The following is a 16,535-nucleotide window of genomic DNA, read 5'->3' as shown; positions in this document are numbered from 1 at the left end:
GTATTCTTCTGCAGACTTCTACTCTTCTACAGACTGAGTTTCCGCAAAAAAAAAAAAAAGTAAAGTATGATTTTTATTTGAGTCGCGGATCAAACTCACCTGCTCAGATCAATGGGGCTGTTAAAAAAAAAAACAGACAGCACAATTATGCCATCTTTGTGTAGTCTGAGTGCTGTGCTGTATTCACTGTTTAATGGGTAGGAATCATTTTTGTTTTTGCATACTAGAAAAACGGATGCCAAAGTGATGGTAAAAACCATCATACCGACAAAAAATGGATGGATACCGAATCCTGCGTACTGGTAAAAGAAGGTCACAGACATCAAATTGAGGCTTTATGACCCCATACTCATTAATCTAATGCCGGCTGAACCTGCCGATACTGACGGGTTTGGCTAACAGTCTAATCTGTATAAAAATATCAAAAGACTGACCGTCACTTCCAAAACAGAAAACAGGTGTGTACAGGTGCTTACTAAGAGTAGCCATCTCCATATAGAACTAACTAATAAAGTAACACTCTGTAGTGCTATAGTATGCAAATATGAAATATATGAAATTTGAATGGCATTACTGCTTTAGAAAATAGGAATAGCTGAGAATACTTAGCACATAAGTTGGCCAATTTATGACTACCCGACAGCCACGGTAAGGCGACTCTTGTTGCTGGGAACCTATCTAGTGTGAATCCTCTCTTAGACTGAAGTACTGAACGTGTATGGGGCACCAGCCGACTGATGGTAGGAAGAGATGTCAATCATGTATGTCTGATTTCGGACTAACAATTATATTATTCTACCGGAGATAAACCATCGGTCAATTCGTCAATTAGTGTCTTTCTCATAGAGAACACTGGAGCACTCGGCCAAATGAGCGCTCCTGTGTATGGGAGAGGTGGCGAGATGGCTGTCAGAAGAACGATCATCTGAAGCATCGCTTAGCTGACAGCTGTCTAACATGTATGGCCGGCATTACTGCCAGGTTCCCCCACAGATTACAGCTGATCTTTGGGGGTCCCAGTAGGAAAAATCGGTATCACTTTATTGCCAAACAAATAGAGATTGTCCAAAGTGGAGAACCTCCTTTATTGTGCTAACGCCAGCCCCATAACTGATCGTACACTTAGTACGTTGAACCATAGCAGAGCAGATTTCTAGAATAGATGAAAGATTTGCAGGGTGCAGGGATAAATAATTTCCACGCTAAATGTTTGACAAACACAATCAGTATAATTAAAGCTAAGGCGGTATTAATGTAGGCAAAGTATTATCGCTCATGTAATGCTATGGTATTGTTTATTTATAAGGTGCCCTGCCAGCCTCCTCCATCTCCAGTGCATGAAATCATTCCAGGCTAATACTGTGATCTCTGATGCATGAAACATTTTAATTAATTAGTATTTATTCCCAGTTGTATGATATGCATGGATTCCAGTAATGTGTTTGTGTTTCATTGCTCCAGGATAAAGACTTCTGCATCATCACGGTTCCTCACCTCACCCCTGAATTTCCTCTGCTCCAGAGCTTTGTGCGAGCCGTGCCTCTGAGTACATGCACTTTGCCTCAGGAGCTTTATATTTTCCACCGCGCTGGTTTGATCAAGTAAGTGGAAAATCAACCTCAGCAATCTCTGCTTGTCTTTTTTTTTTACACCTGCATGTGTGAGCAAATAGGATCACAATATATTGTCATGGCAGTCCGCACCTCCTGACTCCGGCCATCCGGTGCTTTTTTATTAAAGCTGTAATAAAAAAAAGATGAAAAGAAAGCCCTAATTTAAAATCATTAAAAATCATATTATGAACAAATATTCAAGTACGTACACATTTTCTGATATAATGAATCTTTTGTACAATGTCTTCTTGTGTGTTTGTAATAGGTTTTATACCTTATTTATGTAGAGGTCTTGGATCTATAGTTGTCATAATCTCAGACCTGACTAATGAACATGTCGCCTTTTTATTAAACTCATTTTTATTATAGTTCTAGTCAAGGTAATAGAAAAAGATGTCAATAAATATATAGAGAATTGATTATAAGAATTGATAGACAGAGCTTTCCTGAGAAGGGGCCTATTATATAACACTAGATGGTGGCCCGATTCTAATGCATCGGGTATTCTAGAATATGTATGGGGCCCACCGGACGCAATCAGCAGAGCGGTGTTTAAATTTGGCGCCAAAATCACTGATTGGTCGCGGCCGGCAACCGCGACCAATTAGCAAAGCGGTGTTTAATTTTGGCGGCAATATCGGTGATTGGTCGCAGGCGGCGGCCGCAACCAATCAGCAAACCGTGTTAGTGAGGACTGGAGAGCTTGTTTAAATTTGGTGATAAAATTGCTGATTAGTCGCGACCGCGACCAATCAGCAAAACGGTGTTTAAATTTGGCGCCAATAATGCTGATTGGTTGCGGACGGCGACCAATCAGCACAGCGGTGTTTAAATTTGGCGCCAATGTCGCTGATTGGTCGCAGCTGGCGGTCGCGAGCAATCAGCAGAGCGGTGTTTAAATTTGGCACCAATAATGCAGATTGGTCACGGCCGGCGGTCGCGACCAATCAGCAGAGGGGTGTTTAAATTTGGTGCCAATATCACTGATTGGTCGCGGCCAGCAACCGCGACCAATCAGCAGAGGGGTGTTTAAATTTGGCGGCAATATCGCTGATTGGTCGCGGCCGGCGACCGCGACCAATCAGCAGAGCAGTGTTTAAATTTGGCGCCAATAATGCTGATTGGTCGCGGCAGGCGACCGCGACCAATCAGCAAAGCGGTGTTTAAATTTGGCGCCAATCTCGCTGATTGGTCGCAGCTGGTGGCTGCGACCAATCAGCAGAGCGTTTTTTAAATTTGGCGCCAATCTCGCTGATTGGTTGCGGTCGGCTGGCGGCCGCGACCAATCAGCAGAGTGTTGTTTAAATTTGGCGCCAAAATCGCTGATTGGTGGCGGGCAGCATCCGCGACCAATCAGCACAGCAGTGTTTAAATGTGGCGCCAAGATCGGTGATTGGTCGCGGCCGCTATTTAAATTTGGCGCCCAAATCGGTGATTGGTCGTGGGCAGCGTCCGCGACCAATCAGCACAGCGGTGTTTAACTTTTTTGCCAAGATCACTGATTGGTTGCGGCCAGAGCTCGCGACCAATCATCGAATCGTATTGGTGAGGATCGGGGAGCGGAATCGTATTGTTGAGGACCGGGGAGCGGCGCTGCCTGTGCGGCTACTTCTGCTGCGAGAATCCGAGAGATGAGCGGCTGCTCGCAGCAGAAGTATCCCGACCCGCAGTGCCGCTCCCCGGTCCTCCCTTGACATCCTAGCCGCATGGAGGTCAGCGCGCGACCAATCAGCACAGCACTGTTTAAATTTGTCGGCAAGATCGCTGACTGGTCGCAGGCAGAGTCCGCGACCAATCAGCACAGCAGTGTTTAAATGTGGCGCCAAGATCGCTGATTGGTCGCGGGCAGCGTCCGCGACTAATCAGCACAGCAGTGTTTAAATGTGTCGGCAAGATCGCTGATTGGTAGCGGGCAGCGTCCGCGACCAATCAGCACAGCAGTGTTTAAATGTGGCGCCAAGATCGGTGATTGGTCGCGGCCGCTGTTTAAATGTGGCGCCCAAATCGGTGATTGGTCACGGGCAGCGTCCGCGACCAATCAGCACAGCGGTGTTTAACTTTTTTGCCAAGATCACTGATTGGTCTCGGCCAGAGATCGCGACCAATCATCAAATCGTATTGGTGAGGACTGTGGAGCGGAATCGTATTGGTGAGGACCGGGGAGTGTCACTGCCTGTGCGGCTACTTCCGCTACGAGAAGCTGGGAGATGAGCGACTGCTCGCAGCAGAAGTATCCCGACCCGCAGCGCCGCTCCCCGGTCCTCCCTTGACACCCTAGCCGCATGGATGTCAGCGCCGCTGCCTGTGCGGCTACTTCCGCTGCGAGAAGCCGGGAGATGAGCGGCTGCTCGCAGCAGAAGTATCCCGACCCGCAGCGCCGCTCCCCGGTCCTCCCTTGACACCCTAGCCGCATGGATGTCAGCGCCGCTGCCTGTGTGGCTACTTCCGCTGCAAGAAGCCGGGAGATGAGCGGCTGCTCGCAGCAGAAGTATCCCGACCCGCTGCGCCGCTCCCCGGTCCTCCCTTCACACCCTAGCCGCATGGAGGTCAGCGGCGCCAGCGGTCGAGGTCCTTCTGCTGCTACCAGCCCGGAGATGATCGCCTCGCGCCGGTCATCTCCCGGCTGCATCTCCGTCCCGCAGGTGAGCCGCTAACGGCCGCCATCTTTTTTCTGAAATCCTGCGTCGCTGATTGGCCGCTGCCGGACCAATGAGCGACGCGGGATTTCCTGGACGGACAGACAGACAGACAGACAGACAGAAAGACAGACAGACAGACAGACGGGATAAGACGATTATATATATAGATTATAGCAAAACCAAAGAAATGAGCCGGACTATAAGCTGGTATACATGCAAAGAGTAAGAGCATGTTCACAATGTGGCCATTTCGCAGACAAAACCCAAGAACCCCCGCCCCCCAAAAAAACCAAAATGAGCATATACCCTATATCACATAAATAAGTAAATAGTAACAGTACGTGTAAATGACATAGGGTACTTAGTTAACGCTATTTTGATAAAAGAAGCGTAAAAGCCATCCCACCACGACAAGGTGTACCCATTAGGACTGTCATAACCTGTCTCTAGTATTAAAACCTTACCATGTGTCAAAAAACATCAATGTGAATAAGGACAGAGCAGGACAGGGCCCCAACTGAGACACCCATACATGGGAGCTATACAGATGAAATACTTAGCTCAGAAAGAGGTGCCATGCTCCCAGTTAGTGCAAAGTACAAGAGATTACAGCAAAACCAAAGAAACGATCTGGACTATAAGCTGGTATACGTGCAAAATTACCATATGCTCATTTTTTTTTCTTGGGGTTTGTATGTAACATTATGGTAGCGCAAAAACCCAAATATGCAACTAGATAGGCTTATAATCTGCCATGAATCTTATAGGAAAAAAATTGGAGGGAGGCTAATGCAGTCCAAGTAACAAAAGCGATGTCTGCACAGTCATGGTCGTCAGTTCTACATCCAGATCAGGTCATGGTGTAGATTTCTCATAGGCAGTGAGCTAGAGATGAGCAACTCACTCTGTGATGCCCTATACCGTGTCCAGTCCTTTGTGGCAGCCGGTCTTCACTTCTACACCAAGCATCCGCGGCATGGCATCCTGGATGCACCTACTATGCCCTCAATGGCCTGAAATGCCAAGCTGAGGATGCCGGGCACAGAAGTGAGGACCAGCTGCCTTGAAGGCCCGGACTTGACACTGGACCAGGGCAGCACAAATCAAATTTCTGATTTTGCCCATTACATGCTAGTATTAAAATAGTCCATATGGAGGACCTATTCATTATGCACCATCCTTGATCCAGGGTCTGCTGGAGTAAATGAGCCAAATTCATTAAGAGGCCTGGATTTTTTTTATGAATTTGGCGCATCTTTCTGCTGCTAGAAATAAGAAATGTTCTACAGTCATAGACTAGTACATTTTTGCTATAATTTTGTGGAGTAAATTATTCTGAACCTTTTGGGCCGTTCAAGGCTATGCCGCTCCCGCTAAGCTCTGGTTGAGCTGACATAAAAACGGCAAAAGTTGCCATACTGTTGCACAACTACACGTTCTACAAAGATGGATGACATTTCTATACCAGTTTTCTGGTGAAAAGGACTTGATGTGTGTTGTGAAACCTTCTTCCGTTAGGAAAAGATAAAAAAGTCAGTAAATAAATAGCGTAAATCCTCACTGCAACTTTTCATATAGGGATGATGTAGGCTTATTATAATCCAACACACAAAGCTGATAATTAGAGATGATAATTAGTCTCATTAGTGGTTTTCACTCCCTGCATAAGATGAATGTGCCATTGTAGAGGTGTTTAATTCAATATCATTGTAATTGTGTTCTTCTTGGATCATAAATTACGAATGACCTTAGAAAATTCGCATTGCCTTAACCATTTTGTGTATCCGTTATTAGTAAACATCTTCAGTATGCGACTATACAAAACCCCCCTGATAATTATACATTTGTCATTATTTTTACATCAGTGTGCTTGTATACTTTATTTGTATGCAGAAAGCGGATGCAAAATAGTAAAGAAGTTAATCAAATGGCTAATAGAATCCAGACATCCATCAGAGCGATGGGACTAAGCTTTAATTAATGAGCATAGATCCTACAGATAAGAACACTGAAGCTTAATTAATATGATGTCTTCTGATCATTACATCTCTGGTGGTGTCTAGGAGAAGATAAAATATACATGTTTAGTCCACAGTCACATGCATATGTATAATAGATGCCGGGTGCTTGTATTTAACTCTTTATAGTATATCACGTTTGTATGGTTTTCTCATTATTTTCTACACAATAAGTGCCAATGGTAAGCCATCACTTTAAAGGGATCCTGTCATGTGAAAAAAACACTACTAACCAACAGATATGGGGTGAAGCTGCAGGTTAATATCATTCTGAAGCCATGCGGCTGCCACACTGAGAGCCCCGCTCCCAGTACATAATAAACTTTAATACTTCTGGCAGGCTCGGGCATCAGTCACCGCTCAGTACATAGTGAGCGGCGGTTGTAACCACCCTACACTATGATTGACAGCCGACTCTGTACTGAAGCACTGCTTAGCCGGCTGTCAGTCAGTGCTGGGGTTGTGGTTACAGCTTCCGCTCACTATGTAATGAGCTGTGACTTAAGCCGCACATCTATGACTGAAAGCTCGGGTTTTTAGAGCGGCGGCCGCACAGCTTCAAAATGCTGCACATTAACCCCATATCTGTAGGTTAATAGCATTTTTTCATATGAAAAGTCCCTTTTAAGATCCCCAAAACCTTTTTGGGAATTAAAACCTATGCTCAGATTAATTGTTATGAGCAACAAGACCAGTTTTACGATACACTATTGATGAAGTTGATCTTCAGTGCTCATTACAGGGACCTTTATTTGTAATTTCTTCACACAAGCTATGAATGAGCTATGTACCTGTAAGGTCACATCTGGAGGAGCTTCTATGGATAATCAACTTCTGGACCTTACCAGTCATCCATACGATCAGAAGTTGAGGACAAGCTTTTAACACTATGTATATGCGACTACATGCATTTAATGTTTTAGCAATATTTGCAAAATTGCAAAGAACCTTTAATATGCAAATAGAAAAAAAGGTGAAGCATAGTAATTACATCACAAAACACGTAGTAAAATCCTTGATCTTATTGGAACCCATCCTTTGTCTTCTGATAAGGCATGGAAGTGTGGATTTTTCATTATCCCAGTGCCATGCTACACAGCATTCCCTCTGAGATCTAAACCAGACTGTGTACATAAGTACTACAAGCCAGAGGGATTAATGCGCTAATGGTATTGTAGCTGTATTTCCACAAGCTTCTCAGTGTTTCTTCCTGCCTGGGAATAATGGTCCTGAAAGAACAGCTCCTGTGGGCCTCTGCATTGTTCATTGCCTGTCTTCCAGCTCCTGCTTCATAATAGGCTGCATTAGTACATTTAATCTCCAATTAGATTTCATGCAGTCATAAACTAATCATTTACATGAGTTTTTTTTACCTTCATTTCAGCTTGTTACAGGTAAGGCCAGCAAAGTCCAGTGATGTACCATCAGTTAAAAACCTAATCGAAAACCTACATGTCCATGAAAGCATATTGGATGACCTCGAGATCTACAATAAAGCACGAAGGGATGCTGTGAGTGGAGTCATTCAGAATTCGTAAAAAATGTATTATCTCATCCCGAGCTTGTTATTACTGTCATGTTTTACATTGGTAAACCCGAAGTCAATATTGCTGCGTATGGGGGCACATTCTTGTTGGCAAAGCTGAAAATTATAGATTCCTCTGCTGGAAAAGAAAATTAGCAGCTGACCTTAGGTATTAGATAGGAATCTGCCATTAGATGTAAGAATTTGTGGTTGTACCTTTCCTCCTATGTTAGAAAGAATTTAAATAATGTACATTTCTGAGAATGTATCCTTTCCTAATTAAATAATTGTAGAGTTACCATCTGAGATTTACATCACACCTGGCTGATGTGCATGTGAGTACAAAGGATTATATATTCATAGTGTTAAGGTTGAAAGAAGACACAAATCCATCAAGTTCAACCTATAACCCAACATTTTGATTTAGTGGAAGGCAAAAACCCCATGAGGCAGTTGCTAATTGCCCCATATTAGCAGAAAAATTCCTTCCCTTTTTATCTGTCTGGACTGGTTCCCTTTAAAGGGATATTCTCAAGTTATCTCTTGAGCTGCACACACCTTTACAGCCTCTTTCACGTGCTGGTTTCTGGCAGGGTGCACTCTCCTCAATGAGTGATAATTCCGTTGAGTAACAGAGCTGTAGTATTAATAAAACTATAAAGCTCAGCACAAGTTCTGCTGTAACACATTCAGCTATGAGTGCTTTTTCTGAAATCTACACTATTATCTCTATATTTATACATAGAGATGACAGGGCATTTGAGCAACCATACTGCTCAGGAAAGTGAGAGCTGTGATTAGGAGACCTGCTTTGAAATCTGTGGGGCTAATTTTGCAAGAATTAGAACAACAGCTTGTTAAGAGCTGAAAGGAAGGAAGGGAACGTGAGCAACTAACTGCTATATAAAAATCAATGAGCTGAAGAGAGGTGGCAGGGATATTAGGAGTTAACATCTCTCATCTATTGTAGCTACTATACATTCTTGGCCAGGATCTGGGCAGGCATTAGTGGCTAAGTGTGAAGACCCGGGGTCTTCCGTGGGCGTAACGCTACTCAGACAACACGGGGTGAGGGTAAAACAGTGTGACAATACTTTATTGAACGACAAAGCGAACAATAAGCACATAGAACAGTCCCAGCAAGTACCCAAAATGGTGCAACATTACACAGTCCTTACCCTTCTGCTGGCCCGCCGAGAATAGAGTAGCTGCTATTTCGGGGCGTCCAGGGCCGACTACCCCCACCAGTGGCACCCCGCTTTTGGCGGGCCCCCAAAGAGAGAAGGTAACGATAAGCTTAGGAAACTAGCCGCGAGCAGTGAAGTCTGGGGCAAGGTGACCTGATTGTCCCAACCTGGATTCTTCAAGACATCTCTGAGGGTTCAGCAATGGTCAGTGAAGCCGATCTGTAGTCCTTCAGCTGACATGCTGTAGAATGACACAGAACAGAGGCAGAGACCCCTTTTTTAGTTCACAATTGTCCTTGCAGTCGTCATTCATAGGTCAAGGGTCAGGGATCAAGGTTGAAGGGGCCCCTGACTCATTGTTTAAGCATCTTATCAACTTGCAAGGTTTGGTATAATACAGCTCCATGTCTCTATCTTGCAAGATTTGCAGACAATATGTTACAGTACATCTCAACTCAAGTGTCAACATTCAGGATTATTCAAACAATAGTCTGTGTTAATCAACCAAAGTAGAACACCAATGCAAAAGCCAACATGAAGATAAACACATAGGGCTCTTGGTTTACTGAATTTGTCTATCATAATTAAGAAGAAAAGCTGTCATCACACTAAGCTTCATGAAAACTATGTACACTATGAAAGATAAAAGCTCTCACAGCAGGAAAATGATAGCAGATAGGAAAAGCAAGTCAATTGGAAACTTGCTTATTACCATGTTATCTAATTAAGCAATTTAATAACTTAAGGCCATGTGCCCACGTAGCGTTTTTGCGGCATTTTTACCGCCACGAAAACGCTTGTAAAACCATCTGCCATGCAAAGCAATGTGAATTCGGATGTGCTGTGCACATGATGCGCTAATTAGCGCGCCGAATTTGCATTGCGTTGCAAAACGCAGCATGACCATTTCTACTGCGATTACGCTGCAAATTCGCAGCCATTGAGGAACATTGAAACGCAGCAAACCAGCAGGTATATGTGGAGACTACAACTCCTCTTCATCCCGGCTACCACGTGGTAAAAAAAAGAAATAAAAAAAACCTGTATACTCACCTCTCCAGTCTTCTCCCGGCGGCGATCCTCTCTCCTCGGCGTCCCGCGGTGTACTTGCAGGACCTGCGGTGACATCATTTAGTCAGCTGATGGTCACTTGACCGCTGATGTCAGCGGTCAGGTGATGGTCGCGTGACCATTAGCTGACTAAATGATGTCACCGCAGGTCCTGCAAGTACACCGCGGGACGCCGAGGAGAGAGGATCGCCGCCGGGAGAAGACTGGAGAGTATACAGGTTTTTTTTATTTTTAACTTTTTAATCATTTTTTTTTACTATCGATGCAGCATTTAAAGCATCTAAGTTGGTCACACAATATAAATCCATGCCGGTTGCGTGGATTTATTTCGTGTGACCAACTTGTCAAGCACTTTTCCAAGTGATGCTCAAAATCGATTGGAAAAGTGCTTGAAAAAACGCATGCAGAAAACGCTGAAAAAACGCTTCTCTCTGGCAGAAAAAACGCATGTAAATCTGCATGCGTTTTTTTCTGCCAGAGAGAGGCAAAAACGCTCTGCATCAAATCTGCTATGTGGGCACATAGCCTAAGAGTACTCCTTTATGACAAAACATTTGTTTTCTTGTTCTTCACTGCAATACAGCCTAGAACTCTGACTCGTTTGCAAGATTGTAAGACTACATTGGTGGATATGATTGTCACTCTTATTTTCCATATTACCGATTGCAGGATGGCACACCGCTGCAGGCGTTTGTTGCTGAAGTAGCTGACCAGTTAGTTGGTATTGCAGTCCTCAGAAATGAAGAGGTAAATTGTTTTATGTTGATCTTCTAGTTGTCTATACAATAAATGTATATGTACCAGTACCCAAGGTGGTAAAGCTAAAATCAGTGATACTCCTGGTGTTTAATGGCATCCAAACTAAATACAGAATAATGCAAACCTCAAAGGAGGACTACATTTTTTAGTAGATCAATACTTTATCCAGACTATACCACTCCATACTATGCATATCCTGAGCTCTCTAATATACTTTGCATAGAGGCCTCTTCTTTAGGAGAACAACCCCTCAAGATGACTTTTCAGTGTTAATTTGCGTGGTTGTCTCTGGGTAGTCATTCTCTGTCTGTCCTGATTACATTGGACTATTAGAAGTGTAATAGAGAGCGAGAGAGACCATTTTACAGCACAAAAGTTTGGGTCCCCATTGCTTTCCATGGGATTCAGGTTCGAGTTCAAGTTCGGGTAGAGTTTGGACTAAAGTTCGCTCAAACCCGACGAAGCCGAACATCCACGGGTCCGCTCATCCCTATGGAAAGCTCCTCTATATTACTACCTTACATTCTGAGGCGACATAGGTTTTAAGCAGTTGATACAAATCCACCAGAAAAATATTGTGCCATGCTTGATTTAATGTACATGTAGAGGTGTCCTACACTGGTGGCATTGCTGGAGTAGAATAGCTCTCTACATACGGCACAGGATGGCCACGTGTCCCCATGCTGGGGCGCTGTGCGCATTGGGCCTAACTCTCAGGTTAATTTATCATTTTCTATGGTGCTTTGGTTTATAATTGTGTGTGATGTGTTTTTTAGCTGCCTCCACTTGGGAAAGTGTAGCCTAATTTGAGCCATAACGGTCATTTTATAGGCAGGACAGTAGTAGCGTAGTACACACTGTTATGTCTCCAGGAACCCTTCTGGTGGAGTCTGCAAAAACATAAATGAAAAATTAACATTTATATATTTTTTCCTTCAGTGGGGTCAGTGAATTTTTGCCACAACATCAATCAAGACTTTGACCACTGTGGGCTTTATGGCTGACTGGCTGTGTGCATCTATCCTATTTCAGATCGTTATCTAGATTACCTTAGTTTATGGTTATCTGTGTGCAGATTTGCCATATGTATTCCACGTACATTGTTCTTTATTGCTTTGTAGGACATCGAGTACATTCGTTCACACTACAACATTGAGGATTTCATCTACTTTAATCACCATCAGCGGGATGAGCACGGACATCTCCACCATTATGCCCTCAATCCTATATTTAAACACTACAGCAGGCATTTCCTTAAAGAGATCCTCCGCTTGTCTCACAAGTCCTCGCTATATTACCCTGTGTACCCACCTTATGTCAAAAATCAGGTAACTTTCTGTGCACAATTACACTGAGAATTCTCTGAGATTAGTTTGAAATTACATTTTTGAAATTAATATATTTTTTTTATTCTTAAGCAACAATAAAACAGTGGCTATAAAGTGAATGGTATGATAGTAAGCAGTTGATACTGAGTTTTGGCTTAATGTATCTCGAAATGATTGACAAGAGAAGACTTTCAAAAAGCTCAATTTGAAAATATTATTTTGGGAGATGTTAAAGGAGTTGTCTTCTTCCAGAAAACTTTCTTCTATAGGCTGTGGTAGTCATAAATACCCCCCAATCCGAATATTATTTACCCTTCCTGGGGCCAGCGCCTGGTGTCCGCCGCTGTCCTTGTCTCTGTTGTCGACAAGAGCTGCAGCCAGTCACTGAGCTCAGTGGCTCTACTATCCATATAGATGGCACAAAGCCGTTGAGTTCACTGATTGACTGCAGCGCTGTGAACGTGACGTCAATGCTGCAGATAAACAATAGAGACTGAGACTGTGACAGATTGCTGGTGAGGGTAAATAATACTCGCTTTGTTTTATTATGAGTACTGCAGTTTATATAAGAACATTTTCTCAAAGGGGACAATCTCTTTAATGCTTTATGTGATCATCCAGTTGTTGAGATGGGGCCTTCAGCATTTTAAGGGCTTTGCTAGCATGTCACAATAGACTGAATTTTGTTTGATAAATAGGACACCTTAAAGGGGTTGTCCGGTCTTCAGTCACGCGGTGCGTTTGCTGTCATAATTCACCAGTATTGCTAGTGAGAGCAGGTTTGCATTTTGCATACATGTTGTCACATGCCAACTAGACATGCCTGACTTCTCTCAATTCACTCATATTGAGAGAAGCCAGACACATTTAGTCTGAATGTGTACCAGTAAATCCTGACAGTGACTGAAGACACAGTAACATAGTAACGTAGGTTGAATAAAGACCTAGGTCCATCAAGTACAACCTTTCTCCCCCGATTGTACTCCCTATACCAACACTACACTAACTTGCTAACTAACGGAGCAACCCCTTTAATAAAATTTGTGGAAAGATAAGGATGGACATATCAGTACATAGAATTAGTCTTACAGGGTGCAAAAGAGAATTTGGGTTTTTCTCTTTTTTGGTATTATCATTATAATAAGCTTCAATGAGCTTTATTCAAGTCTGCTGAAAAGGGTGAAGATATTTGTAGGATGAAGTAATGTACAGCCCTCTCCTGCTGTCCAGACACAAGAACATCTGATAACAACAGGAAGCAGTATTAATATTTAATTATTTTTATATATATATTTTTTTATCTTTCCCTATTTTAAGGTGGGTTTACACTGGTTATATAAAAGCTGCTTGACAGTCCTTTAAAGGGAATCTGTCAGCAGGTTTTTCTATGTAATCTGAAGACAGCATGCTGTAGGGGTTAAAACACAGATTTCAGTGATGCCTCTCTTATCAAGCTCAGTGGTTTTGTTTGCCTGCAATGATTGTTTTAGCACCAGTAGCTTATCATTGCTGGATCACAGCAGCCCTTGCCTCCTGGTCCAGCAACGCCCCCTACTGTGATAAGCACCTTACTGTCTATAGACATTATATATAGAGCCTGGGGTGGGCGGGGTTAGCTTCCTCAGCTCTACTTTATGCTAAATCTAAAAACGCTGATTGTGTGAGAACGGCTGCACCCAGTAATCTAAGTGATACATTGTTGTATTCAGCTTCTCTTTGCTTACATCATTCTGCTCTCAGATAAGGTAGCAAAAACCTGCTGACAGATTCCCTTTAATAGGCTGTTTAGAGAGGCTAACTGCATTTCCCATGTGCACAGAACAATCAGTAACCGGTAGTTCTGTGCACATAGACTGCAAAGCTTAAAAACCATTTCACCCGACAATTGAAAGTTTTACTCATTCACCAAGTGTGTGGCAGCCTGTTTACAGGAAATGAGCTGTTTTAGGAACAATCCTATTTCATCAGGGGTGGAGAACCTTTTTTCTGGCAAGGGCCATTTGGACTAAATTTTGAACTTGAAAATTATCCTGCTATATTTGGTCAAACATGTAATTAATTCACCCCTAACGTGATGGCTGAAAGTGATTCTCTTTGGTGTTGTTGTGATGTTAGATGGTATTAATGATGTTGCTACTCGTAACTGCTTTTTCAGATTTGCGACGTTCTGGAGCACAGGCTACTCTTTGTGATAATACGTTTTGTAAAGAATTCACAGCAGTAAGTTGTACTTAACACAGATGTAGATTACATTCCAGGTCTCCTCAAAGTGGGAAATTCATCATTGCTCACGTTACATTTATAGAACTCAAGCAGTCTCAAGGTCTGCTGTATACATCACATAGGAGATACCGAGACTGCTGTATATACATCACATATGAGACACCGAAACTGCCGTATACACATTGAGACTGCTATATATATAACACATAGGAGACAGCGAAACTGCTGTGTATACATCACATAGGAAACACCGAAACTGTTATATATATCACATAAAAGACACCACAGGAGACACTGGGGCTGCGGAATAGACGTCACAGGAAATGAAGGAGCTGCGGTATAGACATCACAGGAGATGCAGAGGCTGTGGTATAGATATCACAGGAGATGCTGGGTATGCGGTATAGATATTACAGGAGATACGGGCTGTCGTATAGACATCACAGCAGACGCAGGGGCTGCAGTATAGACATTACAGGAGACGCTGGGATTGCACTATAGACATCACAGGGGACGCAGGGGCTCTGGTATAGACATCACAGGAGTTGCTGCGGCCGCAGCCTAGACATCACAGGAGATTCTGAGGTTGCAACATAGACCTCACAGGAGATGCAGGGGCTGCAGTATAGACATCACAGGGGACATGGGGCTGTGGTATAGACATCACAGGAGACATGGTGCTGTGGCATACACATCACAGGAGACATGGGGCTGCAATATATACATCACAGGAGATACGAGGCTGTGGTATAGACATCACAGGAGATGCAGGGGCTATGATATAGACATCACAGAAGACATGGGGCTGCGGAATATACATCACAGGAGACATGGGGCTGCAGCATATACATCACAGGAGACATGGGGCTGCAGCATATACATCACAGGAGACTTGGGGCTGCAGCATATACATCACAGGAGACATGGGGCTGCAGCATATACATCACAGGAGACATGGGGCTGCGGCATATACATCACAGGAGACATGAGGCTGCAGCATATACATCACAGGAGACATGGGGCTGCGGTATAAACATCACAGGAGAGGCAGGGGCTGCGGCACAGACATCACAGGAGATGTAGGGGCTGCGGTATAGACATCGCAAGAGACATGGGGCTGCGGCATATACATCACAGTAAACATGGGACTGTGGTATAGACATCACAGGAGACACTGGAGCTGCGGCGCTGAAATCACAGGAGATATGGGGCTGTAGCATAGACCTCAAAGAAGACATGGGGCTGCAGTATACACATTTCAGGAGATACGGGGCTGCAGTATAGACATCACAGGAGATGCAACGGCTGTGATATAGCCATCACAGGAGATGCAGGGGCTGTGGTACAGCCATCACTGGAGACGCAGGGGCTGCAGTATAGCCATCACAGGACATGCAGGGGCTGCGGTATAGCCATCACAGGAGATGTAGGGGCTGCAGTATAGCCATCACAGGAGATACGGGGCTGCAGTATAGACATCACAGAAGACGCAACTGCTCTGGTATAGACATCACAGAAGATGCAGGAGCTCTGGTATAGACATCACAGGAGTTGCTGCAGCTGTAACCTAGACATCAGAGGAGACGCTGAGGTTGTGGCATAGACCTCACAGGAGATGCAGGGGCTGCGGTACAGCCATCACAGGAGATGCAGGGGCTGCGGTACAGCCATCACAGGAGATGCAGGGGCTATGGTGCAGCCATCACTGGAGACGCAAGGGCTGCAGTATAGTCATCACAGGAGACACTGGAGCTGCGGCGCAGACATCACAGGAGATATAGGGCTGTAGCATAGACCTCACAGGAGACATGGGGCTGCGGTATACACATCTCAGGAGATACAGGGCTGCAGTATAGATATCACAGGAGATGCAGCGGCTGCAGTATAGACATCACAGGAGACGCAGGGGCTGTGGTATAGCCATCAATAGAGATGCAGGGGCTCTGATATAGACATCACAGGAGTTGCTGAGGCTGCAGCCTAGACATCAGAGGAGACGCTGAGGTTGCGGCATAGACCTCACAGGAGATGCAGGGGCTGCGGCATATACATCACAGGAGACATGAGGCTGCAGCATATACATCACAGGAGACATGGTGCTGCGGTATAGACATAACAGGAGATGTAGGGGCTGCGATATAGACATCGCAAGAGACATGGGGCTGCGGCATA

General features: G+C 44.2%; 1 protein-coding gene across 3 annotated transcripts in view; it reads left to right on the top strand.

Moving 5' to 3' along the window:
• CFAP61 (cilia and flagella associated protein 61) overlaps positions 1-16,535 on the top strand; it is a 423,133-nt gene that overhangs the window by 123,413 nt on the left and 283,185 nt on the right. For all 3 annotated transcript variants that reach the window (XM_073672462.1, XM_073672463.1, XM_073672461.1), the window contains exons 13-16: positions 1,462-1,601; positions 7,655-7,781; positions 10,723-10,800; positions 11,934-12,140. In XM_073672462.1, the coding sequence (XP_073528563.1) occupies positions 1,462-1,601; positions 7,655-7,781; positions 10,723-10,800; positions 11,934-12,140 (552 nt within the window). The remainder of the gene's footprint in view (positions 1-1,461; positions 1,602-7,654; positions 7,782-10,722; positions 10,801-11,933; positions 12,141-16,535) is intronic.

Source organism: Phyllobates terribilis, unplaced genomic scaffold, assembly GCF_046119375.1.
Source record: "Phyllobates terribilis strain yellow unplaced genomic scaffold, ASM4611937v1 Scaffold_3__8_contigs__length_932513732, whole genome shotgun sequence".
NCBI lineage: Eukaryota > Metazoa > Chordata > Amphibia > Anura > Dendrobatidae > Phyllobates > Phyllobates terribilis.
The sequence above is the reverse complement of the archived record's forward strand: the minus strand, read 5'-3'. Positions and strand labels throughout refer to the sequence as shown.